This window comes from Salvelinus sp. IW2-2015, linkage group LG24 (genome assembly GCF_002910315.2).
Source record: "Salvelinus sp. IW2-2015 linkage group LG24, ASM291031v2, whole genome shotgun sequence".
In the NCBI taxonomy this organism is placed as follows: domain Eukaryota; kingdom Metazoa; phylum Chordata; class Actinopteri; order Salmoniformes; family Salmonidae; genus Salvelinus; species Salvelinus sp. IW2-2015.
The window spans coordinates 5929044-5953205 of record NC_036864.1 but is presented as its reverse complement, the minus strand read 5'-3'; the positions used below and the strand labels follow the sequence as shown (position 1 = coordinate 5953205).

The following is a 24162-nucleotide window of genomic DNA, read 5'->3' as shown; positions in this document are numbered from 1 at the left end:
AAGTCCAGGATCGAGTTGCAGAGGGAAGTGTTTAGTCCCAGGGTCCTTAGCTTAGTGATGAGCTTTGTGGGCAATATGGTGTTGAACGCTGATCTGTAGTCAATGAACAGCATTCTCAAATAGGTGTTCCTTTTGTCCAGGTGAGAAAAGGGCAGTGTGGAGTGCGATTGAGATTGCGTCATCTGTGCATCTGTTGGGGCGGTATGTGAAATGGAGTGGGTCTAGGGTTTCCTGGATAATGGTGTTGATGTGAGCAATGATCAGCCTCTCAAAGCACTTCATGGCTACCGAAGTGAGTGCTATGTAGTCATTTTGGCAGGTTACCTTTGCTCTATTGGGCACAGGGACTATGGTGGTCTGCTTGAAAAATMTAAGAATTACAGACTTGGTCAGGGASAGTGTCAGTGAAGACATTTGCCAGTTGGTCCTCGCATGCTCTGAGTGCATMTCCTGGTAATCCGTCTGCCCCTGCGGCCTTGTGAATGTTGACTTGTTTAAAGTTCTTGCTCACGTTGGCTATGGAGAGCGTTATCACGCAGCCATCCGGAACAGCTGGTGCTCTCATGCATGCTTAAGTGTTGCTTTCCTCGAAGCGAGCATKAAAGGCATTTAGCCCATCTGGTAGGCTCGCGTCACTTGGCAGCTCKCGGCTGGGTTTCCCTTTGTAGTCTGTAATATTTTGCAAGTCCTGCCACATGTAGTAGGATTCAATCTTAGTCCTGTATTGATGCTTTGCCTYTTTGATGGTTTGTCTGAGAGCATAGCAGGATTTCTTATAAGCGTCCGGATTAGTGTCCCGCRCCTTGAAAGCGGCAGCTCTAGCCTTTAGCTCGGTGCTCATGTTGCCTGTAATCCATGGCTTCTGGTTGGGATATGTACGTACGGTCACTGTGAGGACAATGTCGTCYATGCACTTATTGACGAAGCCGCTGATTGTGGTATGTATACTCCRCAATACATTGGATGAATCCCGGAACATATTCCAGTCTTTACTAGCAAAATAGTCCTGCAGCATAGCATCCGCATCKTCTGACCACTTCCGTGTTGAGCGAGTCACTGGTACTTCCTGCTTRAGTTTTTGCTTGTAAGCAGGAATCAGGAGGATAGAKTTATGGTCAGATTTTCCAAATGGAGGGCGAGGGAGAGCTTTGTGCACGTCTACTTTGTGCACGTCTAGCTTTGTGCACAGCTACGAAAAATATAGATAAACTKTCTTGGTAGATAGTGTCGTCTACAGCTTATCATGAGGTTCTCTACCTCAGGCAAGCAGTACCTCGAGACTGCCATAATATTAGACATTGCGCACCAGCAGTTATTGACAAATAGACAGACACCCCCACCCCTCGTCTTACCGGTCATGAACTCAGCAAAAAAAGAAACGTCCTCTCACTGTCAACTGCGTTTATTTTCAGCAATCTTAACATAAATATTTGTAAATATTTGTATGAACATAACAAGATTCAACAACTGAGACATGAACTGAACAAGTTCCACAACATGTGACTAACAGAAATTGAATAATGTGTCGCTGAACAAAGGGGGGGGGGTCAAAATCAAAATTAACACTCAGAATCTGGTGTGGCTATCAGCTGCATTAAGTACTGCAGTGCATCTCCACCTCATGGACTACACCAGATATGCCAGTTCTTGCTGTAAGATGTTATCCCACTCTTCCACCAAGGCACCTGTAAGTTCCCGGACATTTCTGGGGGGAATGGTCCTAGCCCTCACCCTCCGATCCAACAGGTCCCAGACGTGCTCAATGGGATTGAGATCTGTGCTCTTCCCTGGCCATGGCAGAACACTGACATTCCTGTCTTGCAGGGAAATCAGTCACAGAACGAGTAGTATGGCTYGTGGCATTGTCATGCTGGAGGGTCATGTCAGGATGAGCCTGCAGGAAGGGTACCAAATGAGGGAAGAGAATGTCTTCCCTGTAATGRACAGCGTTGAGATAGCCTGCAATGACAACAAGCTCAGTRCGATGATGCTGTGACACACRGCCCCAGACCATGACAGACCCTCCACCTCCAAATTGATCCCGCTCCAGAGTGCAGGCCTCGATGTAACGCTCATTCCTTCYACGATAAACGCGAATCCGACCATCACCCCRGGTGAGACAAAACCGCGACTCGTCAGTGAAGAGCACTTTTTGCCAGTCCTTCCAGTGACMSTGGGTTTGTGCCCATAGGCYACGTTGTTSCCGGTGATGTCTGGTGAGGACCTGCCTTACAACAGGCCTACAAGCCCTCAGTCCAGCCCTCAGTCCAGCCTCTCTTGCAGACAGTCTGAGCACTGATGGAGGGATGTGCGTTGATGGAGGGATATTGCCCTGGCCACATCTGCAGTCCTCATGCCTCCTTGCAGCATGCCGAAGGCATGTTCACGCAGATGAGCAGGGACCCTGGCATCTTTCTTTTGGTGTTTTTCAGAGTCAGTAGAAAGGCCTCTTTAGTGTCCTAAGTTTTCATAACTGTGACCTTAATTGCCTACCGTCTGTAAGCTGTTAGTGTCTTAATGACCATTCCACAGGTGCATGTTCATTAATGTTTATGATTCATTGAACAAGTATGGGAAACAGTGTTTAAACCCTTTACAATGAAGATCTGTGAAGTTATTTGCATTTTTAGGAATTATCTTTGTAAGACAGGGTCCTGAAAAAGGGCTGTGTCTTTTTTTGTTGAGTTTAGCTGTTCTGTCGTACTGATGCACGGAAAACCCAGCCAACTGCATTTTATCTGTGTCATCGTTCAGCCATGACTCAGACAAAAACAAGATATTACAGTTTTTAATGTCCTGTTGGTAGGATAGTCTCGAACGGAGCTTATCCAGTTTATTCTCCAGTGATTGCACATTGGCCAATAGAACAGATGATAGAGGCGGGTTACCCACTCGCCGACGAATTCTCGCAAGGCTCCCTGATCGCCTCCCGCTGTATTTTCTTCTTTTCTTCACGCGAATGACAGGGATTTGGGCCTTGTCTGGGAGCAACATTATATCCTTTGCGTCAGACTCATTAAATAAAAAATCTGCTGTTCTGATATACAGAAGCTCTTTTCGGTCATAAGAGACAGTAGCATTAACATTATGTACAAAATCATTTACAAACATTGCGAAAAAAAACACAAAATAGCACAATTGGTTAGGAGCCTGTAAAACGGCAGCCATTACCTTCCTGCGACATTCTTTCTAGGAGCCTGGAGAGGAACTAGGGATATAAAGAGTCAACAGTTGAAAGCTAACTAAAACTCTAAAGCGTGAGGCGCCAAGAGCCAACTAATTTCAGCAGCAAGGTTGAGAGACAAACACAGTAGAGTTTTGGGAACGAGACCTGATGGGAGCAGGTGCGAGATTCAACAAAATATAAAAATGTACTTGCTTAGTGGAGAACTTGCTCAGCATGCCTTGACAAGGCTAATAACGCACAGTGTCATGCAATGCAACATGCAATGCAGAACACAAATGAATGTTAGTTTGGTCAGGTTTAAGTCGGGTGGCAGTGGTGATTAAGCATAGTGAGGCACGGTGTGGAGGCTAAATAGCAATATGTTGCAGCTGATGCTGTTGAGGAGCTGCATTCATGGCAACTAGTTAAAGTGTTGCAACAGGCGTGGACACTGATTGGCAGTTAGTAGCAGCTGGTGCTTATTGAGCTAGTAGGGAGCTGGGAGCTGTGTTAAAGGCTCCCTGGGATAGGGTCTAGTTTCCTGAATTTCCGCCTGACTGACGTGCCCAAAGTAAACTGACTGTTACTCAGGCCCAGAAGCCAGGATATGCATATAATTGGTAGCATTGAATAGAAAACACGTTGAAGTTTCTTAAACTGTTAAAATAATGTCTAAGACTATAACAGAATTGATATGGCAGGCGAAAATCCCATTGAAAACCAACCCAGAATTATTTTTCTTTAGGGCCCAGGCTCTTATAATGGAAACCTATTGTTCCTATATAAATCCATCTCCCAGATTGCAATTCCTATGGCTTCCACTAGATGTCAACAGTCTTTATTCAAGGTTTCAGGCTTGTTTTTTGAAAAAAAAGCAAGAATTTTGAGTTTTGGTGAGGAGATCACCGGAACAATATCCGTCTGTCGGTGCGCGCTTACTAATTTTGCTTTCCTATTGAACATACTACTTTCCGTATGAAATACTATAGTTTATTTACATTTTAGAGTACCTGAGGATTAAATAGAAACATCGTTTGACTTGTTTTGACGAAGTTTAGCAGTAGCTTTTTGGACTCCTTTGTCTGCATGTTGAATGAGTGGATTACTGAAATCAATGGCGCCAACTAAACAGACTTTTTGGGATATAAAAAATGATTTTATCTAACAAAACAACCATTCATGTTGTAGCTGGGACCCTTGGGATTGCAAACAGAGGAAGATCTTCAAAAGTAAGTGATTTATTTAATCGCTATTTGTGATTTGGTTGAAAAATGTTGATGTGGGGCGCTGTCCTCAAACAATCGCATGGTATGCTTTCGCCATAAAGCTTATTGTAAATCGGACAACGCAGTTGTAAATGATATAAGATACTTGTATGTTCATGAATGTTTAATATTACGATTATTTATTTGAATTGCGCGCCCTCCAATTTCACAGGATGTTGTCGGCTGGTATCCCACTAGTGGGACGCCTATCCCTAAATTAAAGGCAACTAATTAAATGATACATTCAAGTCTGGTCCGCTCTCCTGAATTTTTGTTCATTCTTAACACCATTGAGAGACAGGTCTGTCTGCTCATGGTTGTGGCTAATCATTTAATGTGGTAGAGTGGATGCACCTTGATCTGGCCTCTCCTGTTGAAAGAAACAGAGCTCTGTCAATTCACATCTTCAAATGTTTTCCTTTAACATGCAATCGACATTCAATGTTCCTGACGCCTTTGAAAATGTTTCCTGTTGAAAATAGAAATGGAGCTCTATCCATTCACTTCTTCAAAGGGTTTACCTTGCGATCTGCCCCTTTTTTCAATGTTGGCCTAAAATGACATACCCAAATCTAAATGCCTGTAACTCAGGCCCTGAAGCACAAGATATGCATATTTTTGGTACCATTTGAAAGGAAACACATTGAAGTTTGTGGAAATGTGAAAGTAATGTAGTAGAATATAACCCAATAGATCTGGTAAAATATAATACAAAGAACAAACCAATCATTCTTTTGTATTTTTTTTGTACCATCATCTTTGAAATGCAAGAGAAAGGCCATAATGTATTATCCCAGCCCAGATGCAATTTAGATTTTGGCCACTAGATGGCAACAGTGTATGTGCAAAGTTTGAGACTGATCCAATGAACCATTGCATTTCTGTTCAAAATGTTGTATCAAGACTGCCCAAATGTGCCTAATTTGTTTATTAATAACTTTTCATGTTCAAAACTGTGCACTCTCCTCAAACAAGCATGGTATTATTTCACTGTAATAAGTACAGTAAATTGCACAGTGCAGTTAGATTAACACGAATTTAAGCTTTCTGCCAATATCAGATATGTCTATGTCCTGAGAAATGTTCTTGTTACTTACAACCTCATGCTAATCGCATTAGCCTACATTAGCTCAACCATCCCGTGGACGGGACACCAATCCCGAAGCTGATTCATGGCTTAGGGGCAGTATTTCGACGTCTGCATGAGAAGCGTGTCCAAAGTTACTTAGGCCCAGAAACTAGGATATGCATATAATTGCTAGATTTGGATAGAAAACACTCTAAAGTTTACAAAACTGTTAAAATAATGTATGTGAGTATAACAGAACTGATATGGCAGGCGAAAACCTGAGGAAAATCCATCCAGGAAGTGGGATTTTTTTTATGTGGGTATTTTCAAATGAATGCCTATAGAGTATCTAATGGGTTAGGACCCAGATTGCAGTTCCTATGGCTTCCACTAGATGTCAACAGTCTTTAGACATTGTTTCAGGCTTGTTTTCTGAAAAATGAAGAAGAATGAGACCTTTCTGTCAGTGGACTGAGGAAGAATGCAGAGCTGGTGTGCACGTGTGACCAAGTGCACGCCCTTCGTTGTTTTTCCTTTCTATTGAATACGCTATTGTTCGGTTGAAATATTATCGATTATTTAGACAATTGACAACCTGAGGATTAATTCTAAACATTGTTTGACATGTTTCGACAAACTTTACCGGTACTATTAGGATGTATTTGTCTGCATGTTTTGACCGCCTTTGAGCCAGTGGATTACTGAACAAAACCTGCCAACAAAACAGAGTTTTTGGGATATAAAGAGGGACTTTATCGAACAAAACAAACACTTATTGTGTAGCTGGGACTCTTGTGACTGCAACCATATGAAGATCTTTAAAGGTAAGTGATTCATTTTATCGCTATTTCTGACTTTTGTAATTCCTTTACTTGGTTGTAAAATGTCTGTATGCTTTTTGTAAGCGGGGCGCTGTCCTCAGATAATCGCATGGTATGCTTTCGCCGTAAAGCCTTTTTGAAATCTGACAAAGCACCTGGATTAACAAGAAGTTAATCTTTAAGCCGATGTATAACACTTGTATTTTTTATGAATGTTTATTATGACTATTTCTAGATTTTGAATTTGGCGCTTTGCAATTTCACCGGATGTTGTCGAGGTGGGTCGCTAGCGGAACGCCTGCGCCAGAAAGGTTAACAAACACAAAAAAGCAAACGTTTTCTACAGGAAATATTTTCAAAAGGGTCAGGAACATTTCATGTCGATTCATGTCAAGCACATTTTCTAAAACCATATACAGTGCCTTCGGAATGTACTCAGACCCCTTGACTTTTTCCACATTTTGTTACGTTACAGCCTGATTCTAAAATGGATTAAATATATTTTTTCTCTCAACACTCTACACACCATACCCCATAATGACAAAGTGAAAAATACCTTATTTACATACAGTACCCATCAAATGTTTGGACACATCTACTCATTCCAGGGATTTTCTTAATTTATTACTATTTTTTACATTGTAGAATAAAAGTGAAGACATCAAAACTATGAAATAACACATATGGAATAATGTAGTAACCCAAAACGTGTTAAACAAATCAACATTTCTTCGAAGTAGCCACCCTTTGCCTTGATGACAGCATTGTACACTCTTGGGATTCTCTCAACCAGCTTCATGAGGCAGTAACCTGGAATGCATTTCAATTAACAGGTGTGCCTTGTTAATTTCTTTCCWTCTTAATACGTTTGAGGCAATCAGTTGCGTTGTGACAWGGTAGGGGTGGTATACAGAAGACAGCCCTATTTGGTAAAAGACCAAGTTCCATATTATGGCAAGAAAGAGCTCAAATAAGCAAAGAGAAACGACAGTCTATCATTACTTTAAGACATGAAAGTCAGTCAATCCGGAACATTTCAAGAACTTTCTTCAAGTGCAGTCACAGAAACCATCAAACGCTATGTTGAAATTGGCTCTCATAAGGACCTCCCCGTCAAAGGAAGACCCAGAGTTACCTCTGCTGCAGAGGATAAGTTCATAAGAGTTACCAGCCTCAGAAATTGCAGCCCAAATAACCCAACTGAGATGTTATGGGATGAGTTGGACCGCAGAGTGAAGGAAAAGCAGGCAACAAGTGCTCAGCATATGTGGGAAATCCTTCAAGACTGTTGGAAAAGCATTCCAGMTGAAGCTGGTTGAGAGAATGTCAAGAGTGTGCAAAGCTGTCAAAGGCAAAGGGTGGCTATTTTGAAGAAATTCAAATATAAAATATATTGATTTGTTTAACACTGTTTTGCTTACTACATGATTCCATATGTGTTATTTCATAGTTTTGATGTCTTCACTATTATTCTACAATGTAGAAAATATAAAAAATAAATGAAAACCCTTGAATGAGTAGGTGTGTCCTTTATGGTAGAGCGGCCAGACATAATCCACTCCTCTGCAAAGAAACCACTGTAAAAGGCACATGACAGCCCGCTTGGAYTTTGCCAAAAGCCACCTAAATACTATCAGACCATGAAAAACAAGATTCTCTGGTSTGATGAAACCAAGATTGAATTGTTTGGCTTGAATGCCAGGCGTTACGTCTGGAGGCAACCTGGCACCATCCCTACGGTGAAGCATTGTGGTAGCAGCATCATTCTGTGGGTGTTGTTTTTCAGCGGCAGGGACTGGGAGACTAGTCAGGATCGAGGGAAAGATGAACGGAGCAAAGTACAGAGAGATCCTTGATGAAAACCTGCTCCAGAGCGTTCAGGACCTCAGACTGGGGTGAAGGTTCACCTTCCAACAGGACAACGAKCCTAAGCACACAGCCAAGACAATGCAGGAGTGGCTTCTGGACAAGTCTCTGAATGTCCTTGAGTGGCCCAGCCAGAGCCCATAATATAGAACCCGATCGAACATCTCTGGAGAGATCTGAAAATAGCTGTGCAGCATCGCCCATCCCCATCCAATCTGACAGAGCTTGAGAGGATCTGCAGAGAAGAATGGGAGAAACTCCCCAAAGACAGGTYTGCCAAACTTGTAGCGTCATACCCAAGAAGACTCGAGGCTGGATTCACTGCCAAAGGGTCTGAATAGTTATGTAAATGTAATATTTCAGTTTTTATTGTTAATACATTTGCAAAATAAAAAATAAATGTTTTTGCATTCCATTATGGGGTGTTGTGTGTAGATTGAGGGGGAAAAAACGTTTTAATCAATTTTAGAATAAGGCTGTAACGTAACAAAACGTGGAAAAAGTCAAGGGGTCTGAATACTTTCCGAATGCACTGTATATGCATTAAAACATATTACAAATGTATTTTAGTCTTACATTTGATGAAGACATACACAAGTAATATAATATTAATAAAACAATAACTTTGAAAGAATAAGACATTGTCTTATTCAAACCTGAAAACAAAGTGCATGTTACATCATGCTATCATAACCATAACATTTTATACAACATTAAACTCAGGAATATTGTCATAAAAATGTAACTGTAATTAAAAAATATAACAAAGAATATACTATAATAACAATAATGGTATTTCTTCTTACATACATTCCTCTTGGCCTATAGACAGTCAGAATTAAAAGCATGCAAGAACGGGGAAATGACCAGTGACAATCTAAGCTACTGGGTGAAGACTAGGAGACCCTTTACTAGTACCTAGTTGTGTACGGTATGTATGTCACTAGCATGTGGTCCAATCTCTACAGCCCCTGCCTATCCTTGTCACGGTGGAGCACAGGTGACATGTCTATAGTGTCGTCCACCTCACAAAGGTCTGAGAGCTGAGAGTCCACCACCGTGTCCTAGAGAGGTGAGAGAGAGATGAGAGAGAGTATTTACAAAAAGATATACCTAATTTATATATAGGCAGGGGTGAAAGTTAGCCGGAATGGTCCGGTACGGAGTATCATCAAAATAAATAGTGGGGGTACGCTGTACGGGTAGAACATGAGCCTATCACAATAATTTAAACAGCCTACAGTTGTCTTGTAACCTATTACACTATTTATCATCACTGCATGGCAGTTGCATGAAACATTTACGGATAGACTTCAAAACTTGTGGAATGCGCTCCAAAATGCGGTGTGGTTTGATGATAATGAACAATTTTTGCCAAGGCAGAGACGTGCGCTGGTAAAATTCAGGTTACAAGACTTGTTTAGGCCTAAAGAATGACAATCATTGAATGTCATTCATAACACTTTTTGGTGTTTTGTAAGTGATGTATCTTTGCACTTATCCAATGGCACTGTATAGATGCCAGAATGATTTGCCTAATAGTTGGAATAGTAACTGAAGTCTGGACACTGACTGTAGGCCTCACGTAGCCTTTCAGCATCTTGAGAGAATGTGAATGTGCGCTTAGAGACKTGTTGTGTATCCTAAACGTGGAATTTCTTTCAGCATCATTAAAGCTAACAGTAAGCATCCAAGGCGAACTGAAATAATATCAGAAACATGTTGGATCTTTTTCACAGCTTTTAATTTTCTTAAAACTGGTCAAAGTGATGTCATTTGGTCCCCTGGACCCTAAATGTCCTTGCTCTGTGAGAGAAGCAAAACTGAAAGAGAACTTTACCAATGTCAACTAGATTGTTAATGATGCATTGATCATTCTATAAATTTATGACATCATTCTGGTGAACGAGGCTTTATATAGTATTCTAGACGAGCATCAGGTAATGACAGAAGAGAAGCAACARGTATCTAATTAAAGACAAGTTGACTAACAAARAGCTTACCAAATGTCGGAAATTATAAGCAGAAAAATATCTAAATGAACCATTTTCGCTGAGTACTGTGCACAGGTAGCCTACATGAGCCTWTTGAATAATTGTTTGAAAATTAGATGAAAACATCATGKCTGGTTGTGTTTATGCRACATTAAAGGGTAGCCTAATACATTGTAAAAGTTAAGTAACAAATCTTGACTATTAGGCCCATAGAAATCCAATTCAATTAATGGGGATTCTATATGTAATTCTTTGATTAGGTCCATAAAAATATAAAAAGAAGCGCATGCACAAATAGGAGGTCCTATTACATTTACTTTCACCCCTGCCTAATAGTACATAATAATAATAATATAATAATCATTGACAGTTAAATTCCAGTCAAAAAGCTTGGCTGAGAGGCATCAGCATCATGTGGTGGCTTCTCAACTTCCTCCGGCTCCTCCATTTCAATCTCATCCTCTTCGTCCTCGTCTTCCCCAAGTAACGATTACCCTTCAGCACATAAAAAGGAATCATGAATGGAAGGCAATTGTACAAGTTATCAGGGTTAAGGCTTCAGGCTGCAATCAACTCCCAGCAGGCATACTCTTTTTAGGAATCACAGATAAAAAATAAATTAAAAAACATAATATATCTAGCTATGTAGCTAGTTAGCTAGCTAGCTAGCTAATAATTATTGTAGCTAGCTAGCTATATGGGAATCATACATTTTACTGGTAAAATAGCAATCATGCAGCAGCCTTCCTCTTTTGCCTGGCTAGCTAGCTATTTTTATATCTAATCACTAACGTTAGCTTGTTCGTTTTAGCTAATGACAAATGCTCTTCAAATTGTCAATATGAGTATTTTATTTTGTACAGATATCAATAAGAAAACATTTACATCCAAAGACAAGAGCTAAATCAAGTAGCCACCTTGACTCGTTTTGGCTGATTGTCTACTCGGCTTGTTATCAAAATGTAATTTCACAGACTCATTTTATCAATCTGAAAAAATACTCTAAAATGGACATATTATAATTACCAACATAAAAACWAATTGTATTTATTTTCTTACCTTAATATTACCTTTAATATAGAGCTGTCAAAGTTGTGAGAAATCGTTCAMGTCCAGTAGAAGTGAGGCGCCACCCAGTAGCAGCATTCACTTTCAGTCTCCATGCCAAAACTCCCAATTTTCTCACTCCTACCAATGACGCATGSGTGTCAGTCGTTACTATGGCAATTCAAGATGGCGCTACTCATACCTCTAATAAATGTTGTTCAAGATCAAAATAATAAAAACAGAAATGTTTCTATGATACAAGCACATGTTTAGTATTAGTGGATTGAATACATCTCTTTGCTCAGCTTCACTTCCTGAAGTGTTTCCATTCCCTTGCAGAAGGCAGGGTTGGGGAAAGGCCTTGTAGCCATCCCGGAGGGGAGAGTAACAATGGTCAAGCATGTGATGTCTCAGGATATGCAGTTTCCAGTTTGCACGAAGTTCAGTGTAGTTCCTTGAAAGCCGTCGCTGTGTAGGTTTGAGGGGGAATATACAAGGCAGTGGATATATCCCCCCCAAATTATTTTGGGAGCTAATGTGGTCAGAATTTGATGATGAGGTATTCCAGATGGGGAATTCCTGTACGTTACCACAGTCACGCCATGGTGTTAATCATGAGACATACTCCTCCACCTCTGTGTTTCCCAGGGAGTTCTTTCTTCCTGTTCCCACAATGAACGGAGAACCCCGCTGACTGTATGGACGGGGGACAAATATATCCGGAGATAGCCATGATAGTGGTCAATATCCCAAGGATATTAGTTCAGTTCTACACTCTCAGGTGATGGATTTCTGTTGTTTTCTCCTGAAGCACTCTGGAAGGTATGTCAGTCAATCCAATACCTGCCAACGAACGTTGTTGCCATATTGAAACATGAAAAGTGACTGACGTTGCTCTCTCAACAGAGCACATTAGGAACTGTCATGTGTGCTCCCACTCCGGCCTCTAGGTCACCAGGCTGCTCGTTATGGCGCACACCTGTCACCAGCGTTACGCGCATAATGACACTCACCTGGACTCCATCACCTCCTTGATTACCTGCCCGTTATATGTCACTCCCTTTGGTTTCTTCCCCAGTCGTCATTGTTCCTGTTTCATGTCGGTGCGCTGTTTGTGTTTCTTGTTTTGTTCATTTATTCATTAAATTGATTCACTCCCTGAACTTGCTTCACGACTCTGAGCGTACATCCTTACAGGACAAGTCACATGGGTCTTTCTGGACCTCTTTCTCCCTTTTAAATTCCTTTTGATATACCCACTGCGCCACTCGGGCAAAGGGATGTATTCAATCCACTAATACTAAACGAGTGCCCTGGTTCAAATCCAGGTTGAATCACATCCGTCCGTGATTGGGAGTCCCATAGGACGGCACACAATTGGCACAGCGTCGTCCGGATTTGGCCGGGGTAGGCCGTCATTGTAAATAAGAATTTATTCTTAACTGACTTACCTAGTTAAATTAAAAAATACAAATAAATTATAAACTGCCATTTTGATAGGCAAGCTGAGGGAATGGGCCTGGGGAAATTTTGTAGCCACCCTCAAATTCATAGACACAGTGGATGCAAAGGCTGACAGTCCATAGCTGTGTACGAAATCTGTCTTGCCTATTACTTACTAAAACTGTGTACTTATCATACTACATACAATTTAGAACATACTGTTTAGTAAGAATGTATGCAGTAGTCAACAAATACTAACATATTATACTCATATTAGTGCTGGGGACAATAAAAGGCCACTCTAAAATGTGCAGTTTTGTCACACAACAGAATGCAACAGATGTCTGAAGTTTTGAGTGAGCGTGCAATTGTCATGGTGACTGCAGGAATGTCCACCAGAGCTTTTACCAGAGAATTGAATGTTAATTTCTCTACCATAAGCCGCCTCCAATSACATTTTAGAGAATTTAGCAGTATGTCCAACCGACCTCACAACCACAGACCACTTATATGGCGTGTGGGCGAGCGGTTTTCTGATGTCAACGTGCCCCATGGTGGCGGTGTGGGGTTATGGTATGGGTAGGSATAAGCTACGGATCGAGTCCGAGTCACAAGTCCCTATGGCTGAAGTCTGAGTCCCAGTGCTCGAGTCCTGGTCCAAGTGTTCAAGTCTGAGCTACTGGGTCCACATTAACTCAAAATAAAGTTATTTACCCAGTCAGATATAGTGTAGTGGCCCAAAAAGCGTAGCGGCGGTATTATGGGTCATGTCCTTTGAAGGGTAGCCTAAGGTCTAGAATCAAGCCTTTTCTCTCAGGAAAAGAGGGAGACTTGGCTACAGAACCTGTATATGAAATGCAGTGTGAAAGACTACAGATTCAAAGAGCCTACTTTCTATAGCCTACTCAAGGGAGAGAAAAACATAGCTAGACTGTTGTTTTACTATTAAACTCAGTGCTGCTATTGTTTTTTATTTCGTAAAGCAGTGMGTGTTTCTTAACAAGGCAAACGGTAGGTAAATCGAAGGCTGGTGGTGACTGGTTAGCTCAAGTGAAGCAAGAGAGTCACCTGTGCATTATGTATAAATGGAGACGGAGCGGAGCCTGTCTGCTTTTCTGCCCACACTCATCGCTTTCTCCCCAGAAGCTCACCGGCTGTGTTTGCCGGGTGTGACACATCCTTCCCACTGCTTAACCTCTCTAGGGGGTGTGGGACGCTACCGTCCCACCTGGCCAACATCCAGTGAAATTGCAGAGCGCCAAATTCAAAAACAGAAATGCTCATTATAAAAATTCATGAAACATACAAGTGTTATACATCGGTTTAAAGATGAACTTCTTGTTAATCCAACCACAGTGTCAGATTTCAAAAATATTTTACGGCGAAAGCAAACCATGCGATTATCTGAGAACAGCGCCCAGCAGACAAATCATTACAAACAGTAACCAGCCAAGTAGAGGAGTAACAAAAGTCAGAAATAGGGATAAAATTAATCACTTACCTTTGATCTTCATATGGTTACACTCACAAGACTCCCAGTTACCCAATAAATGTTTGTTTTGTTCGATAAATTCCCTCTTTATATCCAAAAAACGTCCGTTTTGTTAGCACGTTTTGTTCAGTTATCCACTGTCTCAAACAACATCCGGTGAAATTGCAGATCGTGAAACTCAAAACAGAAATTCTCATAATAAACATACATAAAAGATACAAGTGTTATACCTCAGCTTAAAGATAAACTTCTTGTTAATCCAACCGCTGTGTCAGATTTCAAAAAGGCTTTACGGCGAAAMCAAACCATGCGATTATCTGAGGACAGCGCTCAGCACACAAAACATTACATACAGTTACCCGCCAAGTAGATTAGTCACGAAAGTCAGAAATAGCAATAAAATGTATCACTTACCTTTGATGATCTTCATATGGTTGCACTCCCAAGACTCCATGTTACACAATAAATGTTTGTTTTGTTCGATAAAGTCCCTCTTTATATTCAAAAACCTCAGTTTTGTTGGTGCGTTTTGTTCAGTAATGCATTGGAACAAAGCGCGTTCACAACAGACAGACGAAAAATCAAAAAAGTACCATAAACGTTCGTAGAAACATGTCAAACGATGTTTATAATCAYTCCTCAGGTTGTTTTTGTCATAAATAATCGATCATATTTCAACCGCACAATAGCTTCGTCAATAGAAAAGGAAAAACAAGAAAGGCACACTCCCGGTCACACGCAGGACTCATGTCTGGAAATTTCCACTTTCCTCTCATTGAAAGTGGTGTTTCTCCCTCATTTTTCAGAGTAAAAGCCTGAAACAATGCCTAAAGACTGGCCACATGTAGTGGAAGCCATAGGGATCGTGAACTGGGTCATAAATCTTTGTATGGTGGATAGGTTTTCAATGGAAAAACAGCCATTTCAAAATAAAAGCACTTCCTGGATGGATTTTCCTCAGGTTTTCGCCTGCAATATCAGTTCTGTTATACTCACAGACATTATTTTAAACGTTTTGGAAACTTTAGAGTGGTTTCTATCCAAATCTACCAATTATATGCATATCCTAGCTTCTGGGCCTGAGTAGCAGGGAGTTTATTTTGGGCACGCTTTTCATCCAAAATTCCCGAATGCTGCTCCCTACCCTAGTGAGGTTGACAGAACTGCACATCTGTGTTGCTAATATTAATAATCATGATTATTATTGAAAAGCTCTCAATCTCTTCAAAAACTCTTGTCCAGTCCACACTTAGTAGTCAGATGTTAGTCACATAGATCATTTTTTTCTCGTCTCGTTTTAGGAAACTGAAATGAAAAATCATTTTAGTTTACTTCTAGTTTTTCTGGCTCTATTTAGTCAGATATAGTCTCGTCAACTGCCACTGTAAAATAGGTGTTTGATGAATATTTTAGTCGCTATTTTAGTTGACAAAATGAACACTGAGTCTTCAACCTATTTTGAAGCCCCATCCCTCCGCTGCTTTTTAGCTGCTTTTTTAATCAAGGAGTGGGCCTTTAATCGCCTAAAAACATCCTTCCCCCTGACACAAAGGATTTGCGTCCACCTCAGAGATCAGAGAGTATTAGCTTGTTATTCTTCAGGATTAAAGCTACATGAGACAATGGTGTCTAAGCCTCTTAAAATAAGACTGTTTGTTAAAGTATGTTCAAAGTTGAAAAGGTCAGTTTCTCAGGATTGTTAGTTAGCCCGCCGGTGTGGCTCAGGGTTCTATGGTMTTTGTTTGAACTGTAATGCCATGATAAATACATATCACAATATTCTACTCGTTAGCACATCGTCGTACTGTTTCTACTGGTATTGGTAGACTATTTAACAGGAAAGTATGTGGTAACTCGAATGGGTACTTTCTGGTACACAAATGGTGTAACCAAATGGTGCCTAGTGGTGCTTGATTGAATGAATCCCAAAGAAACAAATAGCCTAAGTAATTAATAGATGATTCGTTTATTACCATTTTGCCATGTTATTTCTTAGTAAATGGGCTTCCTGGTCATTTCTGTTCTTTAAGATCAAATCAAATTGATTTATAAAGCACTTCTTACATCAGCTGATATCTCAAAATGCTGTACAGAAACCCAGCCTAAAACCCCAAACAGCAAGCAATGCAGGTGTAGCAGCACAGTGGCTAGGAAAAACTCTCTAGAAAGMCCAGAACCTAGGAAGAAACCTAGAGAGGAACCAGTATATGAGGGGTGGCCAGTCCTCTTCTGGCTGTGCCGGGTGGAGATTATAACAGAACATGGCCAAGATGTTAAAATGTTCATAGGTGACCAGCATGGTCAAATAATAATAGTCACAGTAGTTGTCGAGGGTGCAACAGGTCAGCACCTCAGGAGTAAATGTCAGTTGGCTTTTCATAGCCGATCATTGAGTATCTCTACCGCTCCTGCTGTCTCTAGAGAGTTGAAAACAGCAGGTCTGGGACAGGTAGCAAGTCCYGTGAACAGGTATAAAGATAAAGTGCTACCTTTTCTCTTTCATATTCACAATGAGATGAGGCTATGGGGCTAATATGGCTAAGATCAACTTATGTTTGAATATTCACATGTAGCCATATCTATGSCTAGAAGACATTTTAGAAATCAAAGATCTAAAAAAGAGATACAATAGAGCTCAGATTGTAAAAGTATTCTKTTTTTAGTCATAGATATGGCTACTTCATGTGTAACCTAGATAGCCATAATATGACCATGCAGAAAAGCCATTTTGGGTTGATCATGGGTTAATTGTGACTGCGAACACTCTATAGACCCTTTGTCCGGGTGTAGAGAAAGGATCTATTGTATGGCCTTGCATTGAAACGGTATGACTAACTAAAGCTGATTAACTGTGACTATGCTAGTTATGACAGTGCTGCCAGTGAGATTTGACATAAACATGTTGACACACATGTGATGACATAAATTCAGAGCTGGGCTCAGACAGTGTTTTCCTTTCAATTAAATGCAGATCAATGAGTTATTGGTTTTCTATTAGTGTAAGAGATATTCTAGGCCTACATGTCACTCTACTTTGCTCTGTTGATACAGGATATTGATTCAAGGAGACAGTGTAATTATGTATTCCCACTAGATAAGCTTATGCAAAGTGTTCTACCTACCAGGCTGCTGGGTCTGTCTCTGAATAACTKAACATTAGAAATGCCATGTCATTATAGAAGAGCCGAAGGATTTGTTAGCTGTTAGCGGTTAGCCTAGCACATCTTCGCTAAACCCTTAGGCACCTGAGATTACTCTTGCTGCTCTCTGTATCCTAATAGCCTCCGATAGAGTTACCAGCAGAGGAAATCCTAAAGCCGTAGTGGTACATTCTGGGAAATTAGGCTCCAGAGGGCTCTGGTCACGTGCAAGGTTTGGCTGCTGGTCAGGTTGCTACTTCCATGCATGTGTAATGTGATCTAACTGTGATCMAGCTCAGAGTAGGGCAATATGGCCAAAATATCATATTTTTGACTGTATTTTYTGTTTTTGAATAATCAAAGTTTCAAAAATGTTTCATGAGTAGTGCATGCATTTCCTTCAGTCATGTTATTATTTCCYCACTGTACCACATTTATTTTGTCTTTGTATGCCTCTATTTTGTAAAAAAGTCAATTTTCCTTTATCAGAAAAATGATTCTCCTCTATGAACATGTATACTGAACAAAAATATAAACGCAGCATGTTCGTTTGACTGTAGCTTATGCCTGACTGCCCATACCATAACRCTACCGCCATCATGGGGCACGCTGTTCACAATGTTGAAATCAGCAAACCGCTCGCCCGCACTAAATTATTTGCAGGAAAGTATAGGTTACATGCGTGAAGTGGATCTCAAGTAATCTATGAACGTTTGAACATCTTGGCCATCTACTGTTATAATCTCCAGCCTGAAGAAGACTGGCCACCCCTCGGAGCCTGGTTCCTCTCTAGGTTTCATCCTAGGTTCCTGCCTTTCTTGAGAGTTTTTCCTATCCACCGTGCTTCTACATCTGCATTGCTTGCTGTTTGGGGTATTAGGCTGGGTTTCTGTATTAGCACTTTGGGACATTGGCTGATGTAAAAAAGGGCTCAATGATTGGTTCCCTCAATCAGGACTACAAGGCACAGGGAGAACCATGACCAAGGTTTTCTGACCCATTTTCAAACTCTGAGAGAGTGAGAGAGATTACAGAATTGAAGCCGTGATTGGCTTTAGACCAACAAAAAGGTTGTATTCTTCAAGTGTCTTTTGTCTACCCTGAGGGAATTAGAGAGATAATTGACTGTTGAGCCCAGGCAGGAGAGAGGAAAGGAAGGAATTAGGGAAGATATCTCTCCTTCCTCCTATCTTCCCTTATTCCTACCTTTCCTCTCTCCTACCTGGGCCCAACAGTCTATGCTGCTCTGGATTTGACTGTCTGAAAATGAAGAGAGAGGAGGGTGGGAGATAGAAAGGGGGGAGATAACACAGACAGAGGGAGATAATGGCCATGTCCGGATACCCGTACTTGCTTCCTAAATAGTAGGCTGTTTGACTATGAAAAAAATATATACTTTTTTTTGCGTTTGTGACATTTAGAAAATCGAGTATACTTTAAATGCCAGGATMGCATACTTATTTCAGGTTTTCATTGAGTAGAATTCGCTGCACACTATTGAGGAAGAGAATCGTCTTTTCACACCCACATGTGTTCGACAACAGCTGATAGTCAGAATAGGGGATGTGCTCCACAAAAATGTACGAATGGCGAGGAACAAGTGCGATTTCGCATTTGATGACGCCTTCTCAGTATGGATGAYAAGTATGTTGATATTTGTTGCTTACTGCATACGTTTGTACTAAACAGTATGTTTTATGCAGTATGGTTAGAAAGAGGGGGGAGGTTGTTAATGAGGCATACGTTATTGCAAGCYAACAGTCTTGAAGGTTCATTAGGAACCACCTGACCATTTTGAATTACAATGTACTTGGGAGAGATAATGTCCCATCCGACCATGAATTAGACCCTGAATTATCACTTGTCTTCTAGTTGTGCTTGCAAGCCTGAATTGATGTTTATCTCTGTAATTGGGCTTGTGCTTTCTAGGGATTTTTGGCTGGCTGCCAGTGTAGACCATACATACTAACAGAAACTCTCTGGGGTGTTATCATTCATGAGTTAATTTCTTAATGCCTCAAATTAACAATAATGATACCATAACAGATTGCTATGTTTTGTTTGTTTTATAGTTTTGACTGACTGGACGGATTGATGGTGTGTGCTGTAGCCTGTATGCAGAGCATGCAGAGGACCTCACTGCTGAGGGACTCCATTAAACACTTGTTTAACCAGACATTTAATCCACAAACGGTCTCCTCTTCAACTCTCTGTCTCTCTCTCTTTCTTGCTTTATCTCTCTCTCTTTCTCTCTCTCTGTCTCTCACTCTCTGGTCGTGTTCAAAATCTGTCTTTCTTACCACTTACTAAAACTACATACTGTGTACTAATCATACTATTTAGAATGTACTGTTTAGTAAAACTGTATACAGTAAGCAACAAATATCAACGTACTAGACACACCCATACTAAGAATACGTCATTTAATGCAGTGGTTCCCAAAGTTTTTCACTCAGACCCCCCTTCCAGCATTGGGGAACATCCTGCATGTGCGTGCCACGCCTATTTCAATTGGCACAAGCACTGTTCATGACACAAACCGTTCACACCCCTCTTGTTGGCGAAGAGAATATTTTGCAGGTTTAAAACTTATTTCCTGCAATTCTACAATTTCTTTCATGGGATGCAGACATTTTGCAGTTTTAAAGCTCATTTTCTAGCAATTCTTTAAAAAAATGTACATGTCACATGTCTAATGTGTACTCCAAATGCCTTCTATTTTGAGTACGAGTATTCGGACACCGCCTCTTTCTTTCTTTCACAGTGCCACAGGAACGTCTGTATAATGTTTGGGTTTTCAGTTATTACAATGCCAAAGACATGCTCATTTCAATGTGTACTAGAAGAGTGTTGTGGTGCTTTTCAAAAAATATACTGAACAAAAATATAAACGCAACATGCAACAATTTCAAAGATGTTACTGAGTTACAGTTCATATGAGGAAATCAGAGTCAATTTAAATCAATTAATTAGATCCTAATCTATGGATTTCACACAAATGTGAATACAGATATGRATGTGTTGGTCACAGATACCTTTAAAAAYKAAATGGGCCTCATAATGGGCCTCAGGATCTCGTCATGGTATTTTTGTGCACTCAAATTGCCATCGATTTAAATGCAATTTTGTTCGTTGTCCGTAACCGATTCCTGCCCATACCATACCTACACCGCCACCAAAACCACTCCCCCACACAACGCCATACAAATAGTCTGGGGTTGTGATGCCAGTTGGATGTACTGCCAAATGCTCTAAAACGATGTTGGAGGCAGCTTATGATAGAGAAATGAACATTAAATTCTCTGGCAACAGAGCTCTGCTCTGGTGGACATTCCTGCAGTCAGCATGCCGATTYCACGCTCCCTCAAAACTTGAGATATCTGTGGCATTGTGTTGTGTGACAAAACTGCACATTTTAGAGTGGCCTTTTATTGTCCCCAGCGCAAGGTGCACCTGTGTAATGATCATGCTGTTTAATCAGCTTCTTGATATGCCATACCTGTCAGGTGGATGCATTATCTTGGCAAAMGAGAAATGCTCACTGACAAGGATATGAACAATTTGTGTACAKAATTTGAGAAAAATAAGCTTTTTGTGCATATGGAAAATTTCAGGGATCTTTTATTTCAGCTCATAAAACAATGGATCAACACTTTACATGTTGCGTTTATATTTTTGTTCAGTGTAGTTTCCTGGGCTAGTCTTTGATGTGGAAAAGCCCATGGGGATGTGGATGTGCCGCTGTGAGAAGACAAACCTACTCATTGTGAGAGATGGGACGCGTTGCTAGTCGTGAGTGGCCCAGAGCGGGAAGACTGATGCAATGGATGGATCATCTTTCCTAGCCTAGTCCCCGATCTGTTTGTGCTATCTTGCCAACACCTTGTCACTAACTGCCAAACATGTTTGGCATGACAGTTCCATAAGGACATCAGAAACAGACTGGGACCCACACTGGGTTCTTCAGCTGTCCCCATAGGATAACACTTTTTGGTTCCAGGTAAAAGCCTTTTGGGTTCCAGGTAGAATCATTTTGGGTTCTACCTGGAACCAACAAGGGTTCTTTAAAAGGTTATTCTATGGAAACATCCGAAGATKCTTTTTAGGTTCTAGATAGCACCTTTTTTTCTAAGACAGAAGGCCAATCCATAATGTATAAGTTCCCTCTCCTAGTCAAAACCAATCCTTTCTTCATCAGTTGCTAGGGTTGAGTCACCGGTCTCTCACATAAGGAGCCATCTTAAGTCTGACGTCGACTCCTAATCCTCTCTTTGTCCCGGTCTTCCTCAATACCCTGTAGTTACAGATKCACGCTGCCTTCCCTCTCATCCTCCATCCCCCCTTTTCCTTTCCCTCTTCTATCCTCCTCTCCTCTGTGCTTCTATGATGTAGGCCTAGTTGAATATTAAACAGGAAATGTGAGAGCAGGAGCTAAAATAGGCTAATGAGCCAATGAAAGTAGAGCTGTGGTGTACATTAGAGCAACACAGGTGTAACTCTCCCTCTCTCTGACAATGAAAATGACAATGAAAATCTGTACACAAGTACAATCCGATATGTATTAATTATTAATAACCAATATCTCTTTCAACCCATCCCCTTTCTTTCGATCTCTCACTTTCTYCCGCCTTCCTTTCTCCTTTCTTCCTCCCCTCATGCTCTTCAGATGTTCCTTGTGGCTCTGTCGTTTGCCTACTTTGCCAAGGCCTTGTCTGGCAGCTACATGAAGAGCACAATAACCCAGCTGGAGAGGCGCTTTGACATCCCCAGTTACCTAACAGGCGTCATCGACGGGAGCTTTGAGATAGGTAAGTAAGTGTCTGCGTCACAGTACCCCATCCCCCAGTCCTCACCTCGTCCTCATCCCCAGGGCTATTTTTGGCTTCCGTTCTATCCATGTTGTTGTGAAATAGAAGAGATGTGAATGAATGGGTCACCAATGCCTTATAGGAAGTCTCATTTATCAGGTGTGTGTGCACAAAAAAAACTATAAACCTTGTGTGCACCAGATTTCCCACAAAGGTTAGTATTTATTAATTTTGAACTTGTGGGAAAGTGTACAGCTCAGACCATTCGTACGCACAACTTCTAGTGGTCGATCAATTGTATTGCAAGCAAATATTGTTCTTATGGGGGAGATGGTGTTTGATGCACGAGAATAATTAATTTAAAAAATCYAACGTCTGCCTAATGATAAAATGGATGCATTAGATGTTGTTAAGAAGATCGCATAGCAGCATYTKGCCTAATATATTTATTTTACTTTTATTATATAGGCCTAAATCATAATCATGTTGCAGGACATGTCTCTCCTTTTCTGACATGACTGGTTTATTCCCGCTACAGAACAAATAWTKGGCTACCATTTATCCAACGCTCATTCAATAGCCAAGCGTGCTCGGAAGTAAATAGACCGGTAGCCTACTTAAAATATTTGACATTATAGGTATTGCTGTGTGGTAAGAGGGCGACATCATAGCCTATTTAATCTCCGAGCCTATACCAAGGCAGGAGATATAAACACAATGATGGACTGATAAACTAAATATTGAACAACAATTTGTCTTTTGATTAGAGGTGTTGGCTGAAGCATTTACTTTTAAATTGTTTGAATAGACAATCAATCTTGCTGAATGTGTTTGGCACTCGCTGTAGGCGGCATGCAAGTCACTGAAACATATTCTGCCTACACCTCTACAGAAATCTGATCAAACTTACCATTSCACCTTCTTTGAGAAACTGTCATGGCCCAGTTCAAACATCAAATCAAAGTGTATTGGTCYCGTACACAGATTTGCAGATGTTATCGCATGTGCAGTGAATGCTCATGTTTCTAGCAGCGAGTGGCGCTGTTTCCCCCTACTGCGGATTCCGTCTCTATGGGTTTGGTTAAGGTTAGGGTAAGGGGTCAGTTTTAGGTTATAATTAGTCATTTTGCAGTGTCCTCATAGAGTCTCCCTTCAGCCCAAGCTTTAGGAGTATATAGAAACACCTCTCTACCTCAAGAGCCTTTTTTGTGGGGGGGGGGGGCAAGACATCAAACTAATGAAATAGCACATATGGAATCATGCAGTAACCAAAACAGTGTTAAACAAATCAAAATATATTTTATTTGTGAGATTCTTCAAAATAGCCACCCTTTACCTTGATGACAGCTTTGCACGCTCTTGGCATTCTCTCAACCAGTTGCAGAATGCTGTGGTAGCATGCTGGTACATATGCTTGAATTCCAAATAAATCACAGACAGTGTCACCAGCAAACACCATAACACCTCCTACTCCATGCTTTTACGTTGGGAGATACCCCATCTCACAAAGACACGGCGGTTTGGAGCCAAAAATCTCAAATTTGTACTCATCAGACCAAACAAAAATTTCCACCAGTCGAATGTCATTGCTCGTGTTTCTTGGCCCATCAAGTCTCTTCTTTTATTGGTGTCCTTTGGTAGTGGTTTCTTTGCAGAAATTCGACCATGAAGGCCTGATTCACACAGTCTCCTCTGAACAGTTGATATGTGTCTCTTACTTGAACTCTGTGAGCATATATTTGGGCTTCAATTTCTGGGGCTGGTGACTCTAATGAATGTATCCTCTGGCAAGCAGAGGTAACTCTGGGTCTTCCATTCCTGGTGGCGGTCCTCATGAGACCCAGTTTCATCAATAGTGCTTGATGGTTTTTGCGACTGCACTTGAAGAAACTTTAAAGTTCTTGAAATTTTCCATTTGACTGACCTTCATGTCTTAAAGTAATGATGGACTGTCGTTTCTCTTTGCTTATTTGACTGTTCTTGCCATTATGTGGACTTTAGGGTATCTTCTGTATACCCCCCTACCTTGTCCACAACAAACTTGTGGGCTC

General features: G+C 40.9%; 1 protein-coding gene across 2 annotated transcripts in view; it reads left to right on the top strand.

The window, feature by feature from the left end:
* LOC111951259 (solute carrier organic anion transporter family member 1C1) overlaps nucleotides 1–24162 on the top strand; it is a 71537-nt gene that overhangs the window by 14680 nt on the left and 32695 nt on the right. For both annotated transcript variants that reach the window (XM_023969298.2, XM_023969297.2), the window contains exon 3: nucleotides 21970–22111. In XM_023969298.2, coding sequence (XP_023825066.1) covers nucleotides 21970–22111 — 142 coding nt within the window. The remainder of the gene's footprint in view (nucleotides 1–21969; nucleotides 22112–24162) is intronic.